At 39.2% G+C, this 27,679-nt stretch overlaps 2 protein-coding genes across 4 annotated transcripts; both read right to left on the bottom strand.

The window, feature by feature from the left end:
• Nucleotides 1-494: 494 nt before the first annotated feature.
• LOC148340134 (transmembrane protein 26) lies at nucleotides 495-7,971 on the bottom strand. The gene is made up of 3 exons (XM_088290402.1): nucleotides 4,880-7,971; nucleotides 3,193-3,340; nucleotides 495-1,755 (listed from the first exon to the last, which is right to left on the bottom strand). Exons 1-3 carry the CDS (start codon nucleotides 5,068-5,070, stop codon nucleotides 1,054-1,056), a joined length of 1,041 nt encoding a protein of 346 aa, XP_088146528.1. The 5' UTR covers nucleotides 5,071-7,971; the 3' UTR covers nucleotides 495-1,053.
• A 142-nt stretch (nucleotides 7,972-8,113) lies between these two features.
• Nucleotides 8,114-25,775, bottom strand: gabrd (gamma-aminobutyric acid type A receptor subunit delta). Of its 3 annotated transcripts, none has more exons than XM_088290399.1 (9): nucleotides 25,350-25,775; nucleotides 17,535-17,650; nucleotides 14,760-14,827; nucleotides 13,207-13,427; nucleotides 12,677-12,759; nucleotides 11,685-11,822; nucleotides 11,113-11,268; nucleotides 9,762-9,973; nucleotides 8,114-8,952 (listed from the first exon to the last, which is right to left on the bottom strand). In XM_088290399.1, exons 1-9 carry the CDS (start codon nucleotides 25,415-25,417, stop codon nucleotides 8,632-8,634), a joined length of 1,383 nt encoding a protein of 460 aa, XP_088146525.1. In that variant the 5' UTR covers nucleotides 25,418-25,775; the 3' UTR covers nucleotides 8,114-8,631. The 3 variants fall into 3 exon arrangements, with proteins under 3 accessions (XP_088146525.1, XP_088146526.1, XP_088146527.1); XM_088290400.1 differs by having other exon boundaries at nucleotides 8,114-8,886; XM_088290401.1 differs by having other exon boundaries at nucleotides 17,623-17,650.
• Nucleotides 25,776-27,679: the final 1,904 nt, after the last annotated feature.

The following is a 27,679-nucleotide window of genomic DNA, read 5'->3' as shown; positions in this document are numbered from 1 at the left end:
GCAACACTGCCATCTCATGGTGAGGAGAAGAACAACCCGAGTTCTCCTCCAGTACATTCTTGTATGTTCAACGACAGTCCTGGAGAATGGCACTCTGCAGATCATAAACGGCCAAAGAATCATGTGGATAAGCGACACATTGTACTGCACTATACACAACCTTTGCATTATTCACTGAAAATAGAGAAAGGTTTACAATACACTACTATTTTTTTTTTACATAATCAATGAAATTATCTTTAAAAAAAACAATACATATTATCAAAAAAATAAAAATAAAAGAACAATATTGGATGGTAACCAGGCCAGACTGTCTTGCCCAAAGCAAACTGTGATATGCCCCAGTTCAACCGTGATCCGAGTGAATTAGAGAAGTGGTACAGAAAATAATGGATAATATAATATATTTAATACATAGGGTAATTTTTTTGCATTCATTTATTATATACTCATTTTGATACATTTCATAATCACTACCTGACAAATATTTTATAAGATGTGATATTAAATGGCCCTTCCACAAATTGTGTGGATATTTTATGATTATTTTTTTATTTGTATTTATGTTTAAATGAGGTACATTGAACTATTCCGATGCTGGTTTGAAGCCATGTATCCTGATCAAATAATAACCCCCCAAAAACACGATTTACTTTTATTTATTAAATCTTTTAAAATAAAAAAAAAACACCATTTATTTACAAGTGGAAAATCTGTAAACACCGTAAAGTTTGCATGTTTTGACGGACCTTAAATATGAGTGTAAATAAGAATACATAGATAACATGTCTCACTAGTATTCATTTTCAACTTCATAACACAAACCTTTCTGGTACATTTATTCAAACTGTATATGCATGTTATAATGAACTTTTTGTTATTTCTACAAAATAAGTAAAACAAAGACTTCTGTTCATTTTGGCTTGGGCTTGTTTGTGCAATTTGTTTTCAAAGAATAAAATCAAAGTTGTTGTTTGGTAAAGAATGGTTCTTTTTGTGAGTCTTTTTCAAATAAAGCTGTTTTGGGGTAACCACAATGGGCGCTGTTTGATCTCACACCTCTCTCTCCGTAACCATGCATTGCCTCTCGCTATCCTGTCCTGAAGTTGTCAATTCAATGTCTGCTATCTGCAGGTCACTCTGCGTCCGCCTGCAGCACCCGCCACAAAACAACACCCTGCTGGCTAAATCTCCAAACTTCTCCTCCTTCTCATCCTCCCATTTGATCACAAATATCCGATAGAACTCAATGAGGACGAGGAGGATGTTCTTGCAGGTGAAGAAGATCATCAGCTGGTTGAGCACGTTTTCGTACACCATGAGATAAAGTCGGTAGCACATGAAGGGACCGTCTTGCAGTGCCACCGTGAGAAGCAAGATCCACACTTCACTTGGGCAGCACCTCTTCACGGTCCGGGTGATATTGTTAATAGGGCCACCAACGATGCGCCCGGCGGTCCTCCGGGCCTGCCCGCTCTTATGAGTGAGCACCAGAGGGAACTGCATAAGTGCCCATGAGAAGAGGACTAAACCGACGATGACGATCTTTTTCTTGAGCATGATCTCCTCTAACCTGAAGGTATCAAAGATATCCAGGATGTCAGCGCCCAGTCCCACGTAGACCATGAGGAGCTGGGAGAGCTGGTCACGAGACAAATGCCCCATTGGCATCAGCCAGCGGCCGATCACCAACACAATGAGCATGGTCTGCTCCAGACCAGTTGCCCATTCGTCTGGTTCGATATGAATCATTTTCTAGGTCAACAAGAAAAGCACAGCAAATGTGGAAGGTGAATAGTATTTAGAGACACTTAGTAGAAATGTTCAATTGTAGAAATTGTTTAAAATGACTTTGTTTCTTAAAACTCAGCATAAACCACATCTTGCTATGATCGGTTGATATTTTGGATTTTGTGCAAAATCACTGCTCAACTGTAATGTCATAATTTGCGAGATATATCGATGACGTCATTGATCATATCCGCAAAATAAGACATTACATCAGTGGTGGGCAAACTACGGCCTGGGGGCCACATGCGGCCCGTTAAACGTGTTAATCCGGTCTGCCAAACTTGAAAAAAATAAATAAATGAATAAACATTCTTAATGTTTTATTTTTTAAATACTGTGGTGTGTCATATTGTTGTGATGTTTTTGTTCACTTTCATTTAAAATTAAGTGTATTTTATTTTTCTCCGATGAGGTGAGGTTACCAAAACACTCCATCCATCTGCTCCTGGTCCGGCCCCTCTGTCAAATTTTAGAACCCATTGTGGCCCGCCAATCAAAAAGTTTGCCCACCGATGCATTAGAGCAAATAAAGTTTGTTTGCTTGTTCTGTGCTTCCACAGCGTATCCACGTTATATTCCTGAGGGTTTTCATGGAGAAACGATTATGTGCGTGACTTCCTGAAAGACACCGGGAGAGGCCACCCCTTTTTTTACAAACGATCAAAAGCCCTCATTGAATTGAAAAAAGTCTTGCATGATTTGGGAATTTGTTGCCGGTTGTGCTATAGAGCAGAAGAAGTTGAATCTCTCCCCGGTTTCCAGCGTCTACCCAGGGCCGGGGATTTAGTCTGAACTCTTCGTTTGAAAACTTTACTTGTTCTCCTTTCTATTTTGTGGACAATGAGCACAGCGCTACACATGCATTGAACGTTGTGCTAATGTGCTTACATTGCAACAAACCTCTGGAGAAGAGACGCGTGTCACAAGAATATCAGGTATATTTTTTTTTACCTAAAACTCACACACATAATTTTTTATTCTGATTCTATGAATAAGCAGACGTGAGCATGAAAGCTAATCTATTTTTAGCTTTGCTACGTGTCTATGAGCTTGGAGGTGGAAATTCCGTTTCCGCACCTTGGACCATCCAGTTTTTTTTTGACTGGTAAAAAGTCAGAAAAGTATTTTATTCGCATAAAAAAAATAACAGTATGTGTGTTATTTAATTTGGTCTCTTTAACGCTTTAATACTAGCTCAGAATTGTTGCTATTTTGTTAAAGCGTTCTCTTTGACTATCATGACGAGCCTACGTATTTTCTTAATATGGCCCGTATGACAAAAAAAAAGATCATTTCTTCCCCATTTCCTGCAATGAATCAGCCCCCCTTGCTTATGCTTGCCCCCCTACCAACCCAGTGTGGCGGAGTTTTGAGAAGATACTTTTGAGATAGGACACCTACCATTGATACGTGCATCTTTTCCAAAAGATTGGAGGCTGAATTGTTTCGTGTTGAATTGTTTTTGACATGCTCTTGCAACAGGCTCAGCTCCAGGACCCAAATGGAGGGAACAACAGTGCAGAGGTAGAGGAAAACCATCGGGGAGAACCTAAAAGAGGAGGGAGTTTTATATTTATGGCATGCTTTCAACACTGGCCAAGAATACTTGTCGTTGGGAAAAAAATATTCAACCCGAGAGATGTCTTTATGAATGTTACTTTCATGAGTTTAAAATGAGATTGTCCGGCATCACGTTCTTTGGACAGATGAGCCCAAGATCACGCTCAACTTGTGGCATAATTAGAAGAGAAACAAACTCATGTTCCAAGGCATACCACATCATGTGTCCTAAACGGGAGGCAGCGTTACGACACGTTCATGTATGCTAAGTGAACGAGCTGACTGGTGTTTCTTGCTGATGCGACCGCTGGCAGAAGTAACGCAACGAGTCGGGCTCTGTTCTACTCGCAAGTCGGACAAAACTGATTGGACGCGGCACCATAGTAAATTTAAAACTATCGGGGGGGACCTAAAAGAGGGGTAGATTATTTTTAGAGCCACTGACTACAGAATAAAGAGGTCCATTTCTTGCCTCGGAAAGTATCGTCTTTCAGAGGGGCAATTATTCTCATCATAAATGCAAATCCCACTTGACAGTGCAAAGCCTTGCGCATGAGGAGAGAACTTCAAAGTAATACTTGGAGAAAAAGCGAGAGGCCTGAAGAAAGCTTGTGTGTCTCAGAAGGTTCAGTCAGCTTTTCTATGAGCAGGTGTGACACTAAACACTCATGTCCGCCCGACGCTTGCAAAATGAAGGTCAGCCCAAGTTTATTTTTATTCAAGACAAATCGCCTTATTATGTCACACACACACACCATTTTTTTTTTTTAACCAATCATATTTCAGATTCAACAAATGAGGCTTGCTGGATTAGTGAAGTCGCCATTTTCCTAGCCAATGACTGGTACAGCTAGTACACAGAAAATTAATTCTCTGGGCATGATTCAAACAGTATAAATATATGACGTTAGCTTAAAGTCGGGCAGCAGCAAATGCATCAGCATCTCTGATAAGTCTGATACATTTTATTTAAAGTTGTTCATATGGACAAATATTGATTGTGAGCTGCTATGTTGTAACTTAGAACATAGATTCCCATATTTTATTTAAAATTTTAAAAATCTCACGGCACATCACCAAACGAAGATGTCGCAAACAAGTCAATTCTATACTTTCTGTCATCTAATAGAAGGCAATGTATTTGTTCTGTCGGTTTCTATAATTCGCAGTCATAGATAATTGAACAAAGATAGATTATTTCTTATAGATTTTCCAAAAGTTGATTATTTCCCGCAGCACACGTGGCGAGCTCATGGCACAATTCTCAACGGTGTAGCAGTGTCACTCCCTACCAATGATTTGCCGCATGTAAGAAATCCATGCTCTGTTTACGAGCACTTATTTCCGCAATAAGTTCCTCTTTTTCTATTTTCTTCCGTGAACATTTTTCAATTGCAACGCATAGTTAAAACAAATCATTCAATTGTAAATTCAGTATTTACTACAAATGCCTATCAATGAACGAACATCAATTTGCCCCATCTTTTTCGATGTATAATAAATGTCCTGGTAAATATTTACGTGTTACCATTTCCACTCTGCATTTGCGGTGCACTTCAGGGTGATGGCCAACTCAACGACCAGTAGAGACACTCCTATTAGGAGAATCCAGTACTCTGGTCCTTTCACTGACACCACCCGCCACACGGTCACGACGCCGTGGACCACAAACAGGATGCGGCTCAGGACAGCCAGAAGGAAGTTAAATAGATGGCGCATCGTTTGTTAAAGAATCTGCACAGAACATTACATAGTTCACACAACAAATCACACAATTCCCATATGAGTGAAAATGAAACTCCTGAAAGTCCTCCTCAGTTTTTATAACACAAATAAACTTACAGAAAAATGCTCAGTGTCGGACTTGCACGTGTGAGAGGAAATGAATAATTACAAAAATGCTTGCAACTCCCTCGCTCATTAAGCTTTGTGCTCAAAAGGCTGTCCTTATACATTAGTACTGCACTAGAGCAGTGCAGAAACATATTCACTTTTAATTAACCAACAGGATTGCCGCATCCGAGCTCAGAGGGAATGGAATACGTGTGGCGAATGGAATTCCTGATGATGACTTCATGATGACATAAAACATGTCACCCTTTGTATAACTCAAAATGGTCAGGAAGAGCCTTGTCATGAGGTCTATTTATTAATACTTTAATTGGCTTTAATTCACACTTTTGAAAAATCCCCAAATCTGATCCGAAGTAGTGTGTAGTCAAATTTCCAGAGTTTTGAATAATCCATTTCAAACCAATGATTTTTCACTCGGGCGGCTTGGTGGTCAACTGGTTAGCACGATGGCCTCACAGTGCAGAGGTCTTGGGTTTGATTCCGGCTCCGCCCTTCCTGTGTGGAGTTTCGTCCAAACACATGCATGACAGAACCTCTAAATTGCCCTTAGGCGTGATTTTGTGCGTGAATGCTTGTTCATCTATGTCTGCCCTGTGATTGGCTGGCAACCACTTCAGGGTGTACCCCGCCTACTGCCTGAAGCCGCTCCAGCACCCTCGTGAGGAGAAGCGGTTCAGATATTTTTCTGTAATCAAACAATTCAATTGGGGGGTTTCTGTTTTCACAGTCTGTTTCCCAGGAGAACGTAGCACAAGTAATTATATTTATTATTAGAAATGTGAAGCATGACTAATTTATTAATTAGATATTCATTATGTGCACCATTGAAAATGTCCAGGTTTCTTTCTGAGCTTCAATGAATGATTTATTTATCGCCTCAAGCGTACTAACATCTTTTTGACTCAAAAGTAAGTTGTTTATGCTTACCATGGAGAAGAATCTTGGAAGTAATCAATGGGAATCGTTTGGCCCAGTTGCTGTTTGTTTGAGGTTCGTTCTGCTTTCACCTTTGTAACCAAGTCCCAGTAAAGTATTATCTGCTTGAGATCAGGTCACTAAACTTCAATTTTTGGGTCAACCAATGACGTACTTTGCCGTTCTTTGTCTTCAAAACATTTTGCTTCTCAGAGAAGACAAAGTAAAAGATCACTCAGAAAAAAAATGATGAGTAATGTGCAAGATGGGGTGAGGAGAAAGGCGACAATGTTCTGGAAAGAGTTTCTCAGGAAGATTAAGTCAATGTGAGCTTGTCACAAAGATGGGAAGAGAAAACTGGTGACAGGAAAGCGGCGGTCCTATTGCATGGTCACACGGCTGCTATTGGAACAGTGTCACTCTAGTTGACCGCAGACTGACAAGACGAATTGTGAGGTGCAGGATGGCACTCCTCACATTGGGATATACTACAAAACCTTTTCACCGCGCAGATGGTTTGTGACAGGAAACATCCTTTTCTGCTGGAGCGACTCAATACTATTTGAAGGCAAATTGAACTTTTCTCTTGGTGAAGACTAAACTGAAGGAGGTGAGACCCACAAATAAATGACGGTTGCATATTATTGACATTTTTTCAGCTATAAAAAAATGCCATGGCCAAAGTTTGCTGTGAAATAAAAAGTGGACTGTGACAATGGGCGATTCACTGAAGGGTGAACCGTAAAAAATGTAGATTCATTGTCGTGCCAACCAGCACAAGACTCATGCCAGAAAACTGTAGCTGTGCATGATTTGAAATTTGAAATTTGAAATGGCACCGTGAGCAGAAGTAGACAAAGTGTTTCGTCAAAAGTCAGAAGAACAAAAATAAATGCACTGTAATTGTCATCAAGCTGAAAGCAGGATTCTTGTCACATGACAAACAATAAAAAGCACCAAACTCCTCATGAGGAGGCGTGGCTTTTAGGTAAGCACAAGAAGCCAGTCCCATTCAGAAAGAATTTAAAAATCCATGACAAAAATGATGGACACAATGTTGGAAGCCAAACTAAAACAGAATGACTGCTAAAATTAAGCAAATCGCACTCTGGCTCTTATTCAAATAGTTTAGATTTAATTTATGTCAAAATGCAAATTACATTTTACTTTGTATTTTTGTTTTGAATGTTACAGTGTCATCACATGTTCTGTCACCTTTCGAACCTCGTTCTGTCCAACTACATTTCCAGTAAATATCTATCAGTATAAAATAAGCAAAGGTCTTGGACCATATGGATAAACTTTGTATTGAGTCCATCCATCCATCTATTCTCCATGGACCATCATGGAGCCGATCCGAGTTTACTTTGGGTAAGATGGTAGAAGTATAATTTTTTTTTCTTGATTATATTGTAGGTAGCACGGTGGCCTCACAGTGAGAGACCGCATCGGTCGTGGGTTCAATCCCGGCTCTTTCCTTCCTGTGTGGAGTTTGCATGTTCTCCCCGTGCCTGTGTGGGTTTTCTCCGGGTACTCCAGTTTCCTCCCACATTCCAAAGACATGCATGGCAGGTTGATTGGACACTCGAAATTATCTCTAGATGTGGTTGTGAGTGCGAGTGGTTGTTTGTGCGCCCTGCGATCGGCTGGCAGCCGGCCGAAAGACAACTCGGAGTGGCTTCGGCAACCCCCACGATCCTTGTGAGGAGAAGTGGCTCAGATAATGGATGAATGGATTATTGTAGGTAATTGCTTGACTGCACTGTGCATAATCGTGAAATTATTTTGGCAAAATTCTATAATCATGACATCGTACTGCAGATACAGTATCTAAAAGACACTTTCGTAACATCGGTGGATTTAGTTTGAATCACATTGTCTTTTTTTTTTTTTGGACTAGTTTGGACATGCACGCACACTGAGACTATTGGTGTAAGAAGTTCTTTAATGGCGAAATTTGCAGAACTGGAAGAAGGAGATGAGACGCTGCAGACAACGTCCAAAACGAAAGATTTAATTTGGAAGGAAACAGGTGGAGGACCACAAAGGGGGATAAGGCGCAGGAAGAGAGAGACTTTATCAGCCATGCAGAGTAGTGGGAACAACTCACGTTGTTCTTGTTGGAGTGGCGCTACGATAACATGGCCCACTTCAGACGCGGATTTGCAGGTCTAAGCGAACAACGGTTTGCAGGATATACTGAATGTGTGTGTTTTTGTGTGTGTGTTTGGGGGGGTCACTACTGCACGTGCACGAGCCGGGTGATGCTCTTATTAAAGCTGTCCAGGACCATATGACATTGCATACTTGCATTCCGTGTCTGTTTAGATTTGAAGGTCCCATCTATCCTTAAGCCACATTTTCCATTTTCACAGGCTGAAACACCTCATTCCCTTTTAACTTATTTTCGTGTTTACCGCCGCGTGTTTCCGCTGCATGACTGCCAACACTGCCACCGTTCCAGCAGTATTGTATATATACAGTCCATCGGCACGTTCTTTGTCTTCCCTTTTACATGGTATAGGCCACCCAGTAGATCACGTTGACTACGGCGAAGGTGAAAGGAAACACGGCCCTGGCGTAGATGTCAATGGTGTCGGCGTCAATGGGCTTACAGACGCACTTGGAACAACACTTCTTCTCCTCCTCGCTCTCCCTCATCTGTCCGGACCTCCTCCTGGACTCAGACTCCTCAGAGACGGCCTCCCCCGGGATCTCGCTGCTGGAACGCTGCGCGCGGCTGTGGCGGTTGGAGATGACCACGCCCTGGTTCATACCGGTGACAGACAGGGAGAATAGAACCATGGCCTGTTTGCCGTTCTTCACAATGGACTGCAAGAACACAAGGAGAAAAGTCTGAATCCTAGCTGTTAATTATGCTTTTGAGTGAAAACTTTGCAGATGAATAAAGGAGACGCTGGATCAGATTTTTTTTTTTTATGTAAATGCAACTACATTAAGTAATCCTATACATCAAAACTTTGCACCAACTAAAACCTAAAAAAAACCATATCATTCCAATTTCGAGCGTCACAACAAACATTAAAATACAGTAATACATAAGGTTTTATTGTAATTAAAAAAAAAAACTTTTTTAATAATGACTAGTATGCACTATCCACAAAATAAAATAAAATAAATTACCAAGTTAAATGTTTATAAACAAAAAGGGTAAAATGTGAATATCTTTAACTTAAAAGATAAATTCAAGTGAACTTTGCAAAGTAAAGCCACCACACAACTGGTTCGTGAAGCAGATTTGAAGCTTCATTTACCCATCACTAGGATCATGTGATGCCAATGAGAACAGACAGTTTATAGTGCTAGATTGATATTTAAAAAAATTGTAAAATATCAAATAAAATGTTACTTTGCAAGATATCCTTTAAGTTTTATAGCTCAATGAGGGTAACAGAATGACTCCATTTCTATTGCTTCTTATGAGGAAATCATTTATATTCCCTTCATGTGCTACGGAATTCTATAGCTGTACTCAAGGTCAGTTAGCATCGATGCTCGTCAGCTCTGTGATTTAAAAGCCAGCACAGGTGTGTGTTTGGAAGGCCTACTCATTACTCACAACAGGGCCCCCAGCTGTTAGCGGCCGAGAGGCTAAAACAGAACAGGAATGGAGTCCTCACCTCAGAGCCCAGCTTGCTGGCCTTCACCTTGGCTTTCTCTTTGAGTCTGTAGTCAGCATTGTAATGAGCGAAGGCATACTCGATTAGTGCAGCGAACACAAAGACGTAGCAGATCCAGAAGTAGACGTCCAGGGCCTTGATGGCTGATGCACGAGGCAGGGAGGAGCGGGCGCTCACCATCAGGGTGGTCATGGTGAGAACGGTCGTGATGCCTGTGAGGACAAACATGTCAATGATTACAACTTTGGTACTTAGGCTCTGGAAATGAGACTTGTGTCAAATATACAGCTGCGTATGTTTTTCCAATGTATGTTTATATTTTCTACACGTAGCATCTAGAGTGGGATCAGTTGGAAAAACAATTTTGCTCCTGACCAGGATTGTAATAGATTTGTATTTTCCACTGTAGTTGGGTTTGAAATCATTTTTGACTGTTTTAAACTCAGTTAATTTATAGAGCAGGTTTATTGGTTGTTGTTTTTCCAATGCTTCATTTAGCTTAGTTTTAGAATTAGTTTTAGTTTTGTTCTGTTTTTTTTAATATATGAAGTATTTGTTGATTGCAAGAATAAAAAAAAGTCAGTAAAGTATGGTGTAATATATTAATTAAGCCCTATACACTGTTTGACCGTGTTTCTTTTTTCCAGCCAAACAGTAATTACTGAAATAAATACCGTAAAAGCTTGTGAATGAAATGAATGGTCAAAGATTTATTTTTTGCAATAATTATAGTTAGTTTCAGTTAGTTTTATAAAAATAAAAATGCCATTTTGGTTAGTTTTTTATTTTTGAAAAGCTCTCCAGTTTTTATTTTATTTCATTAACATTTTTTTCATTTAAATGTTATTAGTTTGTTATATTTCATTAGCTATGATAACCTTGATGCTGGATGGGTTTTTCAGCTTTAAATTTGTACTGATAAAAACATCACATGAATTTTAACAAAATGAATCAATTTGAGAATCCAAAGTCAGAGCTTCTTGCACGAAGCAAAATTGAAAAAATTGCTCTCCAAGTAGCACCAAAACCAAAAAAGGCCCAAGTGTTCCTCGAAAAAAAAAAGTTTTATTCCTCGCAATAATTCCATGGAAATACCTAAATAAATGTTTTAAAAACGAACAGTTCCAATATTTAATACAAATTTGTTGTGCTTAAAAGTTCAAGTTCAACAGAACTATAATTAGCAAATTCAACATACTGCTTTGAAATAACTGTTTATTACTTTTTTGAAGGGAGTCCAGAGTAATTAAAGAATAGAAAACTAATGACACATAAATCACTGCGTAGCATGCGTTTAAACCTGCCAGTAAATTATTGAATAAATTTTTTTATCTTGACTCGTCATACCAACCTAAGGACACACGAGCAGGGACTGCTGATTGGCTGATCCAAAAGGACACCCAAGACATGGCAACTAACAATATGGAAGGCATGTATGACTGAATGATGTACACTCCTCGGTTACGTCTCAGCTGGAAGCGAAGGCTCAGCCTTGGAAATCTTCCCGCTGAGAAGAAAAGGACAATCAGTGGTTAATTGCTTTTTTTTGAAGAGTGTAATTATCAATTATGAAAATGTCTTGTGAATTGAAATTCAGCTGTTCTTCAGACATGCTGATGTTGGGGAATTTGCAGCCTCGTCGTTTTATGTGCGCTAGTGGAGTCAAAGCTGTAAATTGTAAGACATTAAGAGGTGTTGTAAACTGCAACATCCTTGCTATACACACACTAGCTGCTATCATCCCCTAATCCTTCCGTGTGGCTCAGCACCAAGGGAGCCCTCATGCATTCCTTCTGTGCATAGAATATAACCACAAAAGGGACTCAATCAAAAGAATATCTCGCTTCAAAAGGCGGGAGTCAAAGCACAACAAAATGCAAAAAACACTTGAAAAACTCAGCTTTGACAAAGATGAAGACTCACCTGATTTGAAATTCAACATCTCCGTGACAAACCGATAGTCTGTGATGGTGAACTGGGAGAGTTCCAGTTTGTCCAGGCCGTGAATGTGCCTTTGGCTTTCCGACCAGTGGTAGACAATGTCCTCTGAGGAGTAACCATCTAAAATGGAACAAAAAAGAGTTTTGTATTTTTGTGCCCCCAGACAGGGACATGTAGCGCTCCCTGGGTCTCGGAATGCAGTATTCAGCCTTTCACACCTTATCTTAAATTCCTCAATTTTACATTAGGCAAAAAATAATTGAGCCATACACGAAATGTTGTTTGTGTGTAAACATCAGTCAGAGAAGATAAAAAAAAAAAAAATCATCACAAACCTCAGACATACTGCAATTTTGAAAATTGTGATGGTTTTCAAGCGTGTACCACAACTAAGTCACGCACATCCTCTCATGCAAAGAAAAAAGGGGCATCATATTTTACCATGCTAATGGTGGATCGAAACATTTGATAAAAAGCACCGTGACGTTTATATGGAACATGAAATTTCTATAGATTAGACACCTTCTAGGGTTGAATACCTAAAGATTTTCATCTATTTACTATATTGTGATGAAAGTCGAGGCGAAGTCAATTGATCGATGACACCGCATAACAAATTATGCAAAATATTTGATTTGATTTGATGCGAACTACATATATCGTATTTTTATTTCTCTGTGGCGAATGGTGAGCGCCTGTGTTTCTCTCGCTTCAACCCAGATTATTTTTTTTGGTTTTTTTTTATCTGTGATTTGTCATTTGATCGTCTATAATTGCCAGCATTGCGGCACTATGTAATGACGAATCAACTCGAGAAATCTGACGGCACAACCCTCATGTTGCGTGTGTTCAGTGGAAGCATTTGATCGCACTCCAATGGATTGTCGCCCCGTGTGATGGAAAAGCAACCAAGGCCAGGCCGAGCGATTGAAACTAAATGAATAATAATAACAAATATTTCATGTGCAGCTTACAGCTTTCCAGGTCGAGCATGCACTCTTGTTCATCCATGGGGTATTTTGTCAGGTCCATGTCACATGCCACGGTTGAGGTAATTCTGTGGGGGGGAGCAAATCAATTAATCAGCAACCATCTAGTGTTTTCAACTTTCTTGTATGTTCTTCAGGAATTATTCAATACCGAATGCTGTCACAATTATACATTTCAATTTATTTTTTTTTAAAGTCAGTCCAATGTCAAAACAGTATTTGATGTGCCTTGCAGGTTGTAGTAAAAACATGATGAAATTGTATGCATCTTTCATGACAGTCGTGAGGTTGTGCATTACTGCTGCAGAAACTGCTGGTGCCTCAAGACGAACAAGTTAAAACTTCAGAGGTTACCATAGAAACTGTGTTTATTCTCCTCTCGTGGCATGAATAATGAGGCACAGTAAGAAGGAGACATCGGTGCACTCACGTTTCCTCAAGTGTAAACATTTGGCTGCAAACAAAAAATGGCCTCCTTTATCTGGTTGGTTTTATGGACAACATTCTGCTCGTACCGGCTGCTGTAAAGAATGACACCATTGGGCTGCAGGCGTATCAGTTTGTTCTCCACGGTAACGTCGTGGAACCAAGCCGATTTGGCGTTGACGATGAAGGTGTCGGGCAGCCAAAGCTTGTCCACGAAGCGACTGTCCAATCCCAGCGTCTTGTTGGTGTGGTTGTAGGACAGGCGGTCATCGTGCCAGCTCTGCCGAAGGAACACGGTCATGGTGTACTCCTGCCAAGACATACAAATGAAAAAGGTCAACCCTAACCCTGATCCTCGAGGGTCCTACCCACAATGTTTTAGATGCCTCCCTCCTCCAACACACCTCCTCTGCAGAAACACGATAACGATCCTGATTATTTGAATCAGGTGTGTTGACGGAGGGAGATATCTTAACTCATTCACTACCAACCGAGTTGAAAAAAATAAATAAATAAATAAAATAGATTTTGACGTCTATAGCCGTCAATGGGAGTAAATGAGTTAAACATTGTGAATAGAGACCCACAAGGACCTGAGTTGGTGACGCCGTCTTCTATGGCATTTACTAACAATAGTTGCCGTTTGTTTTTTATTTTTTAAATATAAACTTTATTGAAGCAGATTGTCATGGTCTGGTTGTTGATTTTGGTTTAGTATTTAGTCAGATGATTGTGTCCACCTGTGCTTGTTGTCCCATTCCCTAGTGTGAACCAGTCAGCTCCCTCCCACCCTTTGTGTCTTGTCCAGGTGCTCCTCGTTGTCTCGTTAATTTGTTTGTATTTAGTTCCCTGTTGCCTTCAGTTCTAGTGTGTCTTGTCACGTCAGTTGTCCTCCTCCTGCAAGTCTCCTGTCATGTTCTCATGTGCATTTTGTTCCATGCCACGTCCAAGTCCCTTTTCTAGTATTTGTTATGATACTTTGGTCATTGTTTTGTACTTTAATCTTTTTCTTGTTTGCCTTTTAATTTCTCTGATTAAGCAATCTTGAAGTTACACCTGCCTCGCTTCCCTGAATTTGGGTCCTCCTCCACCTTAACTTCCATGCAAAACCCTGACACGGATTGGTTGCACAGAGATCAAAAAACTTTTTCTTTTCAAGAGTGACCTGATCGCGACCGACATCAGCAAAAAAGAAAAAGAGAGCTAAAAACAGACTATGGAACTGTAAGTCGGTAACAAATGTTTGTTGAAATTACCTGTAGCTGACAATGTTTTCGGGAGAATTAAATTCACAAATAAGGTTTCCAAGATGAATAAAGCACCGGTGTAAGTTGCACTGATTTTTGCAAACAAAACCATGTTCAGCAGTTGTCATGTCATTACAAAGTATTTAAAGAATCACTCGCAGTGGATTTTGCATACGTAAACATGTTGACAATGGATGCAATTCTTTAAACAGATGTGATATTTACCGAACGTGATAAGCGATGAAAGAACTCAATGTGGCAACATGTCAAACGTGTTCACTCTAACTGCATTCAAGCCCTCAGAGGGATAAATCAGGATTATGAAAAGAGCAAATCTGTCATCTCTTCTGGTGGGTGATTTTTGCTGTGCGTAGGAGGGAAAGGCTCAAATTTACCATGTTGGCTTCAGAGATGTGATCAATACTGGCCACTTCGATCGCCATGGCCACGTTCACGGGTGGACCTTCAGGGGGAGAAATGAGAAGAGAAAAGCAAACACACATATATATATACACACACGCTACTACATCACACATCTATTTTCCTCCCACATCTCCAACACTCCCACGGTGCCGAGAGATTAGGCATTATCCAGTTGAACCATGCTAAGTGGCACATCACACCACGGGCCGTCATAAACACCAGTGAGCTTTCGTGGGCTCACACAGGGCAAGCTTCTGCTGGCATTCATGCACACCCACACATGCAGTATAGCTCGACGCACACACACACATAAACACACGTGGTTGGGTTCTCACTCTGATCACCATATGATTAGCATGGAGTGCGCCTGCAAGCCTCGAGGGCACAAACTAGCGGGGGAGCTCAGCGATGCATAACATCGGGGCAATTTAGGCTGAACATTATGGAATCATACATGACCGTTCTCCACCATTCAACACCTTCTTTCCGGAAATTGTTTATGGCAAGTTAAACTCCATCGACATTGCATGTATACTTTAAAAAAAAAAAAAATATATATATATATATATATATATATAATGGCATGTATACTAAACTGTGCTTGTTGAGGTCATTAGAGGAGAGTATACGGTTGTGACGCATTCGCTTTTCATGCCAGCTTTTGCATTCTCAAAGACGGATTTTAAAGACCCTGTAAAGTGATATAAGAGATATGTTTCGAAATACATTATACATGTTAGATAATTGCTGAAAATTTGCAAAGACTATGTAGTCCTCACTTGTGGGGATATAGCATTAAATAGTTTTTTACAGTTTGAGTTTTACTGATTTTTTGGGGGGCGTGGCTCAAACAGCACCCAATGATAAACTTGGGCATCCCTGTAGAAGTCAACAGTACCACATCAACTGCAAAAAGCAGGAATGTAATACTGAGAGCACCAAACCGAACACCCTCGGCCATGCCTAGAAATTCTGTCCAAAACAGTTCTGAACAGAATCTGTGACAAATGGCAGCCTTGGCGGAGTCCAACACTCACTGGAAACGAATCTGTATTACTGCCAGGCCAGCAATGCGGACCAAACTCAAAATGCCCATCACCGAAAAGTCCATTTGTGGTATTCAACATTGGGGGTGTCTTCTTGTTGTTTTAGTTAACACTTTAAAATACGAAACTATGTATCAGCAGTAGCTACAATTTAGCTAAAGTGACATTAAATTAAAACATCAGTGCTGGTGCCAGGCCTGAATAAACAGAGAGAAAGACTGAAGTCGGGAAGATCATCTGTCAATAAAATCGTTGCCTCAACTTCTAAGGAAATGAGCCTTAAAATTGAGCCACTGATAACTAGATTGAGCTGACTTAATTTTTATTATTTTAAGTGCAGAATAATTTAAAAGACAAATCTATCAGATGACTACTTGTCAAAATCAAGCTTTGGTTGCAGTTTTGATGTTTAGAGGCGAGCCATTTATTGCACTGCAACTGCCTTGTGCCAGCTCTCATTTCGAAGATGGCTCCGCCCATGAAACCAGGCTTCAATTTTATAAAAAAAAAAAATCCCAAAAAGTGAGGCTCAGAGATTGATCAAAGAGAGTTACAGATGTTCGGATTATGCAGAAATTGTTTTTCTTTTATTTTTTTCTAATCAAAGTTTGTTTCTTCTGACCAATGAAACTGAAGCTAATAATAAGCCAGACGATTCAATACAAATCACAATTTTTGAAAAAAAAAAAAAAAAAAAAGCCAAAATAAGAGGAAAACCACAATAAAAAAAAAAGATAATTGCCCAAAAAATTGCCACGATATAACCCCCCAAGATTTTATTGCAACCATAAATTCTTCAACTCAGTCTCCTGCTAAATGACAAAAATGAAGTGGCTCAATTGGAGAAGGTGACCCCCGACAGGGAAAAGGCAGCAAGAACGAGATGCCGTTCCTATGGGAACGGCCGAGTTTCCGCTGTATGAAAATGTTCATCGGTCTTGGTCTTGCAATACACACAGTATTCTAGCAAGCTTAAGCGGCAAGCCTTAAATAAACAGCATCAATCTTTAAGTCACTCGCAGCATGAATGCAGTATGACATTTACAAATGCAGAAATAGGACGTGCAATGCTAGTCATGCAAAAAGCTACATTATGATTTACATGAGATGATATAAACCTAACAACGTCTCCTTGTATCGCCTGTTTGCCTTCCATTATAGATAGCATGCAAATTATTTCAGTATCTGTATTTGCAAAACTGCCTTTCTGACATGGAGTACACACTAAGTGACTTGAATGAGGGGAATGACAGCACATAACGTGATTCCTGAATGGTCAGAGCACCACTTGAATTTAGTCAGGTTGTTTTATTTTTTTTTTAAATAGGATTGTAACGTTCCATAGTTAGCCTGCATTGAGAACAGGATGTTGCATGATGATGGTCATTGTGCATTACATGCTCCACATGTTCACCTTTGCACAACTGAGTTAAGATGTGAGATTGAGAAATCTATCCATGTGGTCATTGGATAGGTCACATATTGCAGCCATTCTTAGCAAAGTGCATTTTTCCATCCTCACCAACACCGTATCCATATTTTTTTTTTATGTTCATTAAGTACTGTAAATACTGAACTCACTAATGATACATAAAAAAAATGTATGTTAGAGGATGTAAGGTTAAGTTATGCTAAGGATGGCTGTAAATGTCAGGGGATGAAATGTGAACCAATGCCACAAGCAGTAGATCTCATACTCACCTCCTATCCCAGGGCGAAAGTTTCTGGCATAGCCCTTCATGAGCTCATCCAGGTTGGGTAACCAGGATATTTCAATGTCGGTACCTACATAGTCCCCAATGTCACTCAGCATGGCCCTGAAGGAGACAAAAGAGAAAAAGGAAAGCGCAAACGCAGCAGTCTTTAATAGTAGTTCAGTCACCTGTGAAATAGGTGTCAAATATAGCCATTAAAAGTTGCTTACAAGAGAAGAATAAAATAACGCTGAGGGTTTGTTTGTTGTTTTCTAGGGTTACACTATTTTCTGACTCTGAGGGCTTCTTTTGGGATCTCGGTCCGAACTATTGATGCTATACAGTATATATTTCTATAGTTTTATTTTCTTTAGTTAATAGATATTGTATATTTAAATTTACATTTCATAGGGCACACATTGAGCATTTTTAAATTGATAGAGAAAAAAGATTTTCTTTTACTTGCAACTCTTTTTTCCAAAAATTACTATTGATATATATATGTATATATATATATATATATAGATATATATATATATATATATATATATATATATATATATATGCTGACCATTTTTTATCCATGATTGCGATTGTCATAAGAAGACATAGTGAACTGCTGTATATTATTATTATTATTCGTTTATTTTATTGGGTTTCTGTTATTTTGTTTGTACGATGATCATTTTTCTGAATGGGATGCATGCTAAAAGTTTAGATTTACGATGCAGTATTGTAGAGTCTCAACATTCTGCTTAAAAAAAACATATCTAGACAAATTTTAATGTTGTTTTCTTCTTTGACAAAAAGCATAAAAAAATGTCCACCACGGGGATGATCTTTAATAAAGCGCTTGTGTCTTCTATTATTCCACAATCCGATGCCTTCATTGTTTTCTCAAATATGTTCTCATTATAATTCTAAGACCCATTTTAGTGTTCTTCTTTGCAGATTATTACACAGCTATCTTTTTTTCTTATCCAGTTAGGTACTCAAGGAATTGTCACAGGAGTTTAAGGGGACTCTAAAGGGACTGCCCTGAGGCCCTGTAGCCCCATTGAAGTGGAATCGGAGCCCTAACAGACCACCAGTAATTGTTTGGCTTCCTCCATCAGAACGCCTCAAACACCACTAGGTGGCAGTTTTGTATTTTAAAACTGTCAACCTAGAATGTGGCCACCATGTCTCCTGCAAATAAATAGCACACTCTGCATCTTGTTGCACTTGACAGAATGTCATGACAGGCACATATTCAATAATGAGTTTTCACTCAATACAACGACCTTTCACCACAGACTGACTTTGATACAGGGCAACTGGCGGAAAATAAATGGAAGCGAAGACGAGGCTGATCATGGGCAGAGCATCCCGTGGCGGCATTGACAGAGAAAGAGATGCATGAGGCCTTGATTGAAGACAGAACATCAAAGTGACCTTTGCGAGAAGTTCACACCTTTTGATGAAAGTCACCTTCCCAACACCGCACTTGCAGCTACACAAGCGTGACTTTCAACTCCTATTAAAGCATGCGGGGGAAATATTTGAAATCGTTCATCCACATGAACAGCAACTACATGCAATTTGTGCCATCATTCCCTCAGTGAGCTGAAGCGGTATTTTTAGCTTGGCAATCACTGCCATGTCTGAAATAAATGGGATCATTGTGCAAATTAATTAATCACTGCGTGACTCCTGGATTGTGTTCACAAAATGGTCACTTCTAAATGTGGAAATGAAGCGTGTTTTGATTTTTCCTTGAGGAGATTTTGTGAACACAACAAGGTCAAACAGGCTGCAGTCAGTGCTCACGTGCCAAGATGAGCTCGCAATGAGCAAAATCCTCCATATACTGTAAATTGAAATGAAGTCTCTCAGGCTGAAAGTCGTTAGCCTAATCACGTAGTTGTCTGGGTGATGTTTATACGTTGTTGTTGAAAAAGCAAGAAGAACTACACAACAAACTTCAAAAAACGAGCAAAGTACAGTTGCCTGCATTTAACTTTAGCAGATTATCATGACCAAGATGACTGAGAATTTAGACAGACACGAAAAAAAACCTCAGATTGATTGGTATTTTTCATTTATATTATGACAATACATTCAAAATGGCAATTGTGCTATTAGGCTAACGATAACTGTATTATATATGTATTACATATATATTCATATTAAATAAACCACATAGTTTTCTTTGGCAGAAATTTCTTTTGCATCTTTACTTTACCTCATGCTTCATTATCTACACTATAGGGCTACAACTATATAAAGATTATTTGAATAATTTCTTAATCTCGATCAGGCGATAAATCGGGTTAAAAAAAACTTAATTTCCTTTGCTTCAAACAAAAACATGAAATGATTTCATATTGACAGTGCAGGAAATGCATAAAAATAAATTAATAATTATTCAAATACTAGGTTGGTCCGTAAAATGTAAATGGCCAAAAATATTGGGAAATGTTTTCATCGCTCTGTTTATCTTTTTTTTTTTTCCAGTACAAAAACATTCACGCAACACACTACTTCATAAACAAGTACGTAGCAGCTCAACATCTGGCAAGCATAAGTTATAGTTGGGCATATTTACATCAAAACTGTTAAATTGTTTGAAACACAAATATTCTTGTCAAGAAAACCGTTTTCATAGCTGGTCAAACTGGTACTGATGCACTTGTCTGCATTCTTCATTTCTTAAAAAAACGTCATATTTTTATGATATACTTTCCTAAAAAGAAAATATCCAGGCTAAATTTAATACAAAAATCTATATACGGCTGTATAATTAGGCCCAAAAGGCTGTGAGGTTCCAATGGCTACAGGAAATGTATACCCTCAGAAGTTTGGAGACCATTTCTCATTCAATAGCACGAGGCAGCGTGTTCGAACTTTTTCATTGGTACTGTACAGCTGTGTAAAATGGAATATACATGGATGCTCTTCAAAGACACATGCAGGGTTACACATTTGATTGCTCCCCAGGGGAGGCGCATTAAACATTTGGACCCCTCCATCCATGACAAACAACTCCGAGGGTCGATTTCCTCTCTTCCCCTCTTCCTCTCACTCAAAGCCAGGATCTTCACCCCCCGTCTCTGTGTGTCAGCCAACATCTTTGGAGGCATTGGATGTGAAGCAAAAGCTTTGAGACCTAATTAGATTTAGACAGCGGCACATCTAGTAACACAGAAGCAGGCCCCTGATCCTCACTCTGAGACAGTCTTTAGATTTAATTGGTTCTAAGTTCAAGAACATGCAAATGAACAAATGATCTCATTACATGAATCCAAATAAAGCCTAAATAAGGTGATCATGTGGATTCAAATCTACTTCAATGTGTGTACTGGTTGATTAACCATACATTGAATTTACATCTGTACACTAATTAAGGCACTCGCCCGAGTTGTGTGCGGGCAGCGTGGGTTCAGTTCCCACTCAGTGATGGTGTCTATGTCTGCCCTGTGACTGGCTGGCGACCAGTTCAGGGTGTAGTGCGCCTTTCGCCCATAGTCAGCTGGGATAGGCTCCTGCACCTTCCCGCGACCCTCTACAGGATAAGCGGTGTGGATAATGACACATGACACACTAATCAAGGGCTCATATGACATTTTAGATGTTACTATTCAATTTTTCAATTAGCTCAATAAAATCAGCACATTCAAAATCACATTTTTGCTCTCAAATGTATTTTTTACTGTCAGTGGATTTGTTGATGTTCGGATATTTGTTTACTTCGGCGAGAAAGAAGTGAAGTATAAAAAGTATAACATGAGAAGTCAGTCTTTTGGAGTGTTTTAATATTTAAATCAAATTGACTATATATCCGATGACAAAAAAAATCTGACATACAGCTAAATATCCAAAATGATAGCATTGGCTAGTAGGACGACAGAAACCTTTTAAATGATGTTCCCAAAAAAGTAAAGCAGGTTGCAGTGAAACTCCATCCCTCCATGTATTTCCAAAATCACTTGTCCTCATTTGGGCGAGAAGCAGAGATCACCCTGGACTGGTCGCTTGCCAATGGAAGGAATGTCGGGCTAATTAAAAATGCACTAGTGTAAAATTGGACTTTTGAAGAAAATCATTTTGTGTACTTGGTCACAAGCAATCACAACTGTGAAGTTGGATCAAGCGCATGAGAGAGAGAGAGAGAGAGAGAGAGAGAGAGAGAGAGAGAGATATCACGGAATTAAATGAAATATCTTGCTTATAGGATCTTAGTTCCTTGTATATTATAGTTTCCCAGTTTTTTTCAGCTCTAGTGTATAATTATAAATTTGGTTCTTCCCTAATACCCAACATTAAACAGATCACAATTTGCCACAACAATGCCACATACCATACGTAAATTATTTTACACAGAACACAGAAGACACAAATTCACCCAAACAAACACGAGTCAAAAAGCTCTTTGCCGAAAACCATTGCATATCTGCTTCATGATCATTTGAATAGCTGACAGCATTTTACTCTGACTGGTCATTACATGGTTGTTAGTGAGGTCACGACCTGCCAAAATGATGTCTAATCCGATGTTCTGCTCTTTGCTGTCTCATATTTTTGCATTTCCGGTGTACAAGAAGCATCTCTCGGCTCTGCAAGTTGTCAACACCGCCATGTCCTGAATCTGACTACAAAAAAGTGTCATCAGATGCTATTCCATAACCAACACCAATCAAAGAAACCACATATCCTTGCCTGTCGAGCGCTATTATTCATGATCATGCAATGTTCTGACTTAATGTGGATGCTGTTCTCTGAAAGATCTCTCCAGATTCTGTTCTCAAATACACTATTCCTTGCATATCCAATAAAAATCATCTATTCTTAGATGCAGACTTGGTGCAGTGACTTGGAAGGTGACTGACAGCTCTGAAGCAAAAAAAAACAACAACTGGGATTGCAAAAGGTGGCCAAGTCCTAACTTTAGCCACAAGCAACTTCGATAAAATGGAGGAGCGAGATCGAGTCATTATTTTCTCAGATGGGTGGGCGGTAGTAGTGATGCGGCAGGCTGCAACTTTAAGCGTGAGTGTCCGAGAGCAAGAGAGCTGACACACAGCGAGGTGGAAAAAGCACAGCCTACACTTTGCATTGTACCGAGAAGAAAATAATAGAGTAACTGGATAGTGAGACAGAGAGAAAAAGCAAAAGTGAATAAAGCCGCGGAGCCAAAAAACAGTATTTTGACCAAATTCAACCAAAATTTCACCTTGACGTGAAATTAACACTATTCGACCCTTTGGGGAAATTGCAGTTATATTAACTCAGGGGTGGGCAAACTTTTTGATTGGTGGGCCAGAAAGGGTTTGAAAATTTGACAGAAGGGCCGGACCAGGAGCAGATGGATGGACCTCACCTCATCGGAGAAAAAAACCCCATATAATTTTAAATGAAAATGAACAAAAGCATTACAACAAAATATTTGTGTTTGAAACACCAAAGTATTTAGAAAATAAAATATTTACAAGGTTTATTGATTTAATTTTTTTCAAGTTCGGCGGGCCGGATTAAAACGTTCAACGGGCTGCATGTGGCCCCTGGGCTATAGTTTGCTCACACCTGAATTAACTCATTTTTTTTAAAAAGCCATCTTTTTTCTGGAACAGATTAAAGCCATGTGGATCAATTCCAGTGCAAAATTATATTTTAAGTTACGAGTGTGGTCATGGAATGAATTAAACTCATATCTCAAGGCACCACTGTACTGCACAATTGAATGGAATAAAATTATATAGGTTCACAATTTCTGTCATTATAACAAAAATCCAGCAACCGTATCATATCACTTAGGTCACAAGATGGCACATCGAGAGCTTTCAGGCCAAAAGCTGCAAATGTGTTTGCTTCCCAGCGCGGCTTCAGGTTATTTCTAAATTGAGCAGACATGTTCAATCAAGTAAAGTTGTGAAACATCCACTGAGCTATTATTGCTTTATTCTCCTCCATCACCTAATGTTTGACCCCCATTGACCAGGCCTCGGATGTGCGAGTGCAAGTGACATTGTGAGCCAGGACGGACAGGCGCACCTGCCCACCTCATTTGGCATTCATCTCCATAACAAACAAGTCATCTCCTCCTATGCATATGTATTATGCAAATCGAGTCATTGAGTCCATGGGAACAGAAGTAAACCGGACTGTTGGTGCTTTTGTGCAAGTGACTTAAAATTAAATGTACAAATAGTAGTTATGATAATATATGATACATACGAAGCATATCAATTGGAATTACAATTACGTGCGTGGGTATGCACGTGCATGCACGCTTTTGTGTGCACGCAGTGTCCATGCTTATATTCTTGCTTTTGGTTCACATTCATACGACTAGCATACAGTAGATATAAAAAGTCTACACACCCTTGAGTTTTTTGGGATGTAAAAAAATGAGATCAAAATAAATCATATCAAAATGTTTTTCTTCCATATCACTTATCAAACTCAACTGAAAAAAAAGAAGAGTCAACATGACACTGTCACCACCATGCTTCACTGTAGGTACAGTGTTATTTGAGTATGAGCGGTATTGTGTTTGCCCCAAACATACATTTTGGAAACATGGCCAAAGTGTTTAACGCTGGTTTAAAGATTTTGCAAAAATACATGCAATCTACCAAATGTGGGAAATATTTCACGGTCCAATGACAGCTAGGTCAGAGTTTTGGGTCATCATTGAAAATGTATGTTTGATGTAAATAATACTACTCATAACAAAAAGGACATTTCTGTAGTAAAGTAAAGCGGTGATAGCCACAAGCTTTGGGGCTGTTTATTTATTTATTTCGCTGGAACTGGGGCCTTAGTCAAAGTGGAGACAATTAAGAAGAGTTCCAAATATTAGTGAGTGTAGTCTTCAGGCTTCTGCTAGAAAGAAAGGAAGTTGTCACGATAAGACTACTAGATCATCTAAACTTTATATGGCGTTATTCAGAGATACTTTAAATTGTGGCAGGTCTAAGTTGACTCATTAACATGAGTGTGAATGTGGCTTGTTAATTATGACCACAGAGAGGCAGCTACATTATCGCAGTTGTTAATTCCCTCTTGAAAAAAAAAAAAAAAAACATACAGTGAATGTACTTTTTCCCCCAGCTGTGTTGTACTGTGGAAAATGTTTTGAGAGGATTTATGTTGGTCTCATTTCTAATATATATATATATATATATATGTATATATATATATGTATATATATTTTAACATGTAATTTGAAAATTGGTGTGTAGATTTTTTATATAACCATTGTATACAGTATGGAAATATTCTGTTCATGTTATTTTTCTTGCAGTCATCATTCCAGTTTATTTTTAATACTGTTAACGTTAATTTCATTCTAAAATGCTTTTACTGAATATTGGCAATATTACAAAGCTGCTGACCTTTTTTTGTACATTTTGTTCACATTCCTCGTACTATGAGCATATAGGTAAGTATAAGAATTACATTCCATCGTTCTATTGGATGTTTTTGCCTCACACTGCTGCTATTTTTGCTGCTATTCAAATTCACTTCTGCATAATATCAATTTGAGTAACCCTGCAGCCAAAAGTGTGTTTTGGTACTTAACGAACCCAAATCCAGGGCAGTTTAAAAGAAAACAACCCCCAAACCCCTCGAGAAAAACAAGTGCTGTTTAAATGCAAAATGAGTTCACATTTACATCAAAGTGCCATCGCATCTGCAGTTCTTTGTTTTCTCTGTCCAACTTTTCCCGCCTTGTACATTATTGATGCAATCTTTACTAACAGCAAACAGCATGCGCGCACATCAATCTGCTCAAATATAACTGGACACCTGTAAGAAGTCAAATCATTGCTGATCTCACCTGGTGAAAAGATCCCTTCCGACATGCAGCAGAGCCAGTGTGCAAAGCAGGAAATTTGGCAAATCCATCTTCACACGTGTTCGAAATAACAGCTACCAACAAAATCGAAGTTTCTCCTCAGTGGAAATCGACGCCGGAGTTGTTTTTTAAATGTTATTTAAAGCTCTCCTTGTGATCCAGTGATGTGAGAGACAACAAAGTAAAAGTGCGTGTCTGATGTAGATGAAAACGTTATCAATAGTCATGATTTTGATGGTGATGATAATGACGAAGACGATGCCACCATGTTGTCCGAGGGCGCGCAAGGGGAAGGCGCACTGGAAGGTAAGCGCAAAAGTCTTGCTCCAAACCGCAACGAACCGATCAGACAGCAGCGCAGTGCAGCCTCCTCCTCCTGATCTCTCGCACCAGGCTGAGAGAGACAAGGCAAAGAGATGGGGGAGAGAGAACGAGCGAGCGAGCGAGAGAGAGAGAGAGAGAGAGAGAGAGAGAGAGAGAGAGAGAGAGAAAGAGAGAGTGATCGCGCGCGTGCGAGAGAGAGAGAGAGAGAGTGAGAGAGAGAGTCACTAATCTGCTGTTCTCCCCTGCCTGACTTGGCATTTTAACACGACACTCAATCTGGCGACATAGACACGAATATGGGACTTTATGGGATATTATAATAAAGCATTATGTAATGTCGTAGTACATACACAAATAATTCCCATTAGATCATATGGTGTCTGGTTTTACACCATTCTAATTTAATGTTGTGGCTGTGTAGATGGAGAACTGTAAGACACTATATAAATAAAGTTGTATTGTATTGTATTTTATATATATATATATATTAGTGCTGTGAAGTGATTACATTTTTTACATCACAAAAAATCCATAATTAATTGCAATTAATCACATTTTTCAACTGCTATTTTTTTGTGAAGCTTGTTACAGACATTTACTAGAATAATGTCTTGGAATTAATGTAAAATCACCGAATATTAAGTGTATTATTATTTTTAATATTATTTTAAATCAAAGACTGTTCTAAAAGCTGTCTTTGCTCCTTGAATACGAGCTAAACGGTGTCATCGTTGTGGGAATTGCATTAACATTAAATGCACTAAAATTAAAGTTCATTTTACAGGGAATGGCTATGTACACTCCGAAAAGATGTCAAACTTTTTGCAAAACCCTCTATTGCATTTGTTTATTGTCTGCGTGTTCTCCCTCTCTGCTCTCTGTTATGTGGTTGTGTGGGGCAATGGACCCTTTTCCCAGGGGTGGGCAATGGGCCAGTTGGCATAAAACTCAGGAATATTGCCATCTTTCTGTATATTTCCTCCATCCCTTGGTAATATCCTTTGCTTCTGATTCTTTTGTTCTTCCTTTCAACTGCTTTTGGGAATCATTACGTTTCGATGTAGTCTGCTTAAAGGTACAGTGTAGAATGTTTTCATTTTTCAAAGTCCAGTTTCAAAGTTCATTTAAAAAAAACTACTAATTTCAACAATATGCAAAAAAAAATGTTTTGTCACATCAATGTAATTGTTTTTATGTAATTATAGGTGATGTAATTGTTCATTATTTTACATAAGGCACGCCTCCACGACAAGAGACTGCCATGTTTGGTTGTAATTGTAAGGACACCAACTTAGCAAACAGTGTTCCTCAACATCATGACTACAACGTGTAAAAAATGCACTGCACTTAATTCATCACTTGAGGGAATACTTGAAGTCGTTAGTGATGACATTTCGCTTGCACCTTTGTTGAAGAAAGTGGCGGTAGGCTTGCAAAGCGTAGTTTGTGTGCTATTTCGAGCTTAGGTTGTTGAATTCTATTAGTTAATCACTCGATGGCACTGAGTTTTACACACTGTACATTTGACTACTCTATGAGGCAATCTGATTAAATTCAAGTTGTAAATGACAGTGACCCAGGCCGTACAGCTTGGTTTGCACATCTGTCTCACAATCGAAAGTTTCTGCCTTTTAATCTTAGCTCAGGGCCTCCTGTATGGCGCTTGCATACACCAGTTTCCTCCCACATTCAGAAAACATGCATGTTAGGTTGCTTATAAGACTCTAAATTGGTCATAGTTATGAGTGTGAATGCTGTATGCATACAGTAGATATAAAAACTCTACACACCCCTATTTGTTCTACTTTGTAGTCCGCCTGCATTTCACCCAATGTCAGCTGGGGTAGGCTCAACTCAGCCGCGACCCTCATGAGGACAAGCGGTATAGAAAATGGATGGATGACAGTGACGCTGTCAAATGAAGACAACTGTACAGCTTCAATACCGATCAGCTAGAATGCACTGTCAATGTCGTTTTCCAGGGGAGC

The sequence above is a fragment of the Idiotropiscis lumnitzeri genome, chromosome 3, assembly GCF_059441095.1.
Source record: "Idiotropiscis lumnitzeri isolate Australia: NSW breed Sydney's pygmy pipehorse chromosome 3, RoL_Ilum_1.0, whole genome shotgun sequence".
NCBI classification, from domain to species: domain Eukaryota; kingdom Metazoa; phylum Chordata; class Actinopteri; order Syngnathiformes; family Syngnathidae; genus Idiotropiscis; species Idiotropiscis lumnitzeri.
Note: the sequence above shows the minus strand (reverse complement) of the source record. Positions and strands in the feature narration are given on the sequence as shown.

Bases quoted from the DNA above. Each gene is read 5' to 3' on its own strand.
- LOC148340134 (XM_088290402.1), bottom strand. From the start codon at position 5,070: ATGCGCCATCTATTTAACTTCCTTCTGGCTGTCCTGAGCCGCATCCTG. The intron at 3,341-4,879 runs GTAACACGTAAA...CTCCTCTTTTAG, and splicing joins GCAAATGCAGAGTGGAAATG to GTTCTCCCCGATGGTTTTCC. The intron at 1,756-3,192 runs GTAGGTGTCCTA...TTGTTGACCTAG, and splicing joins AAAAGATGCACGTATCAATG to AAAATGATTCATATCGAACC.
- gabrd (XM_088290399.1), bottom strand. From the start codon at position 25,417: ATGGATTTGCCAAATTTCCTGCTTTGCACACTGGCTCTGCTGCATGTC. The intron at 13,428-14,759 runs GTAAATTTGAGC...ATGTCTTGGCAG, and splicing joins ACATCTCTGAAGCCAACATG to GAGTACACCATGACCGTGTT. The intron at 12,760-13,206 runs GTACGAGCAGAA...TCCCCCCCACAG, and splicing joins GTCATTCTTTACAGCAGCCG to AATTACCTCAACCGTGGCAT.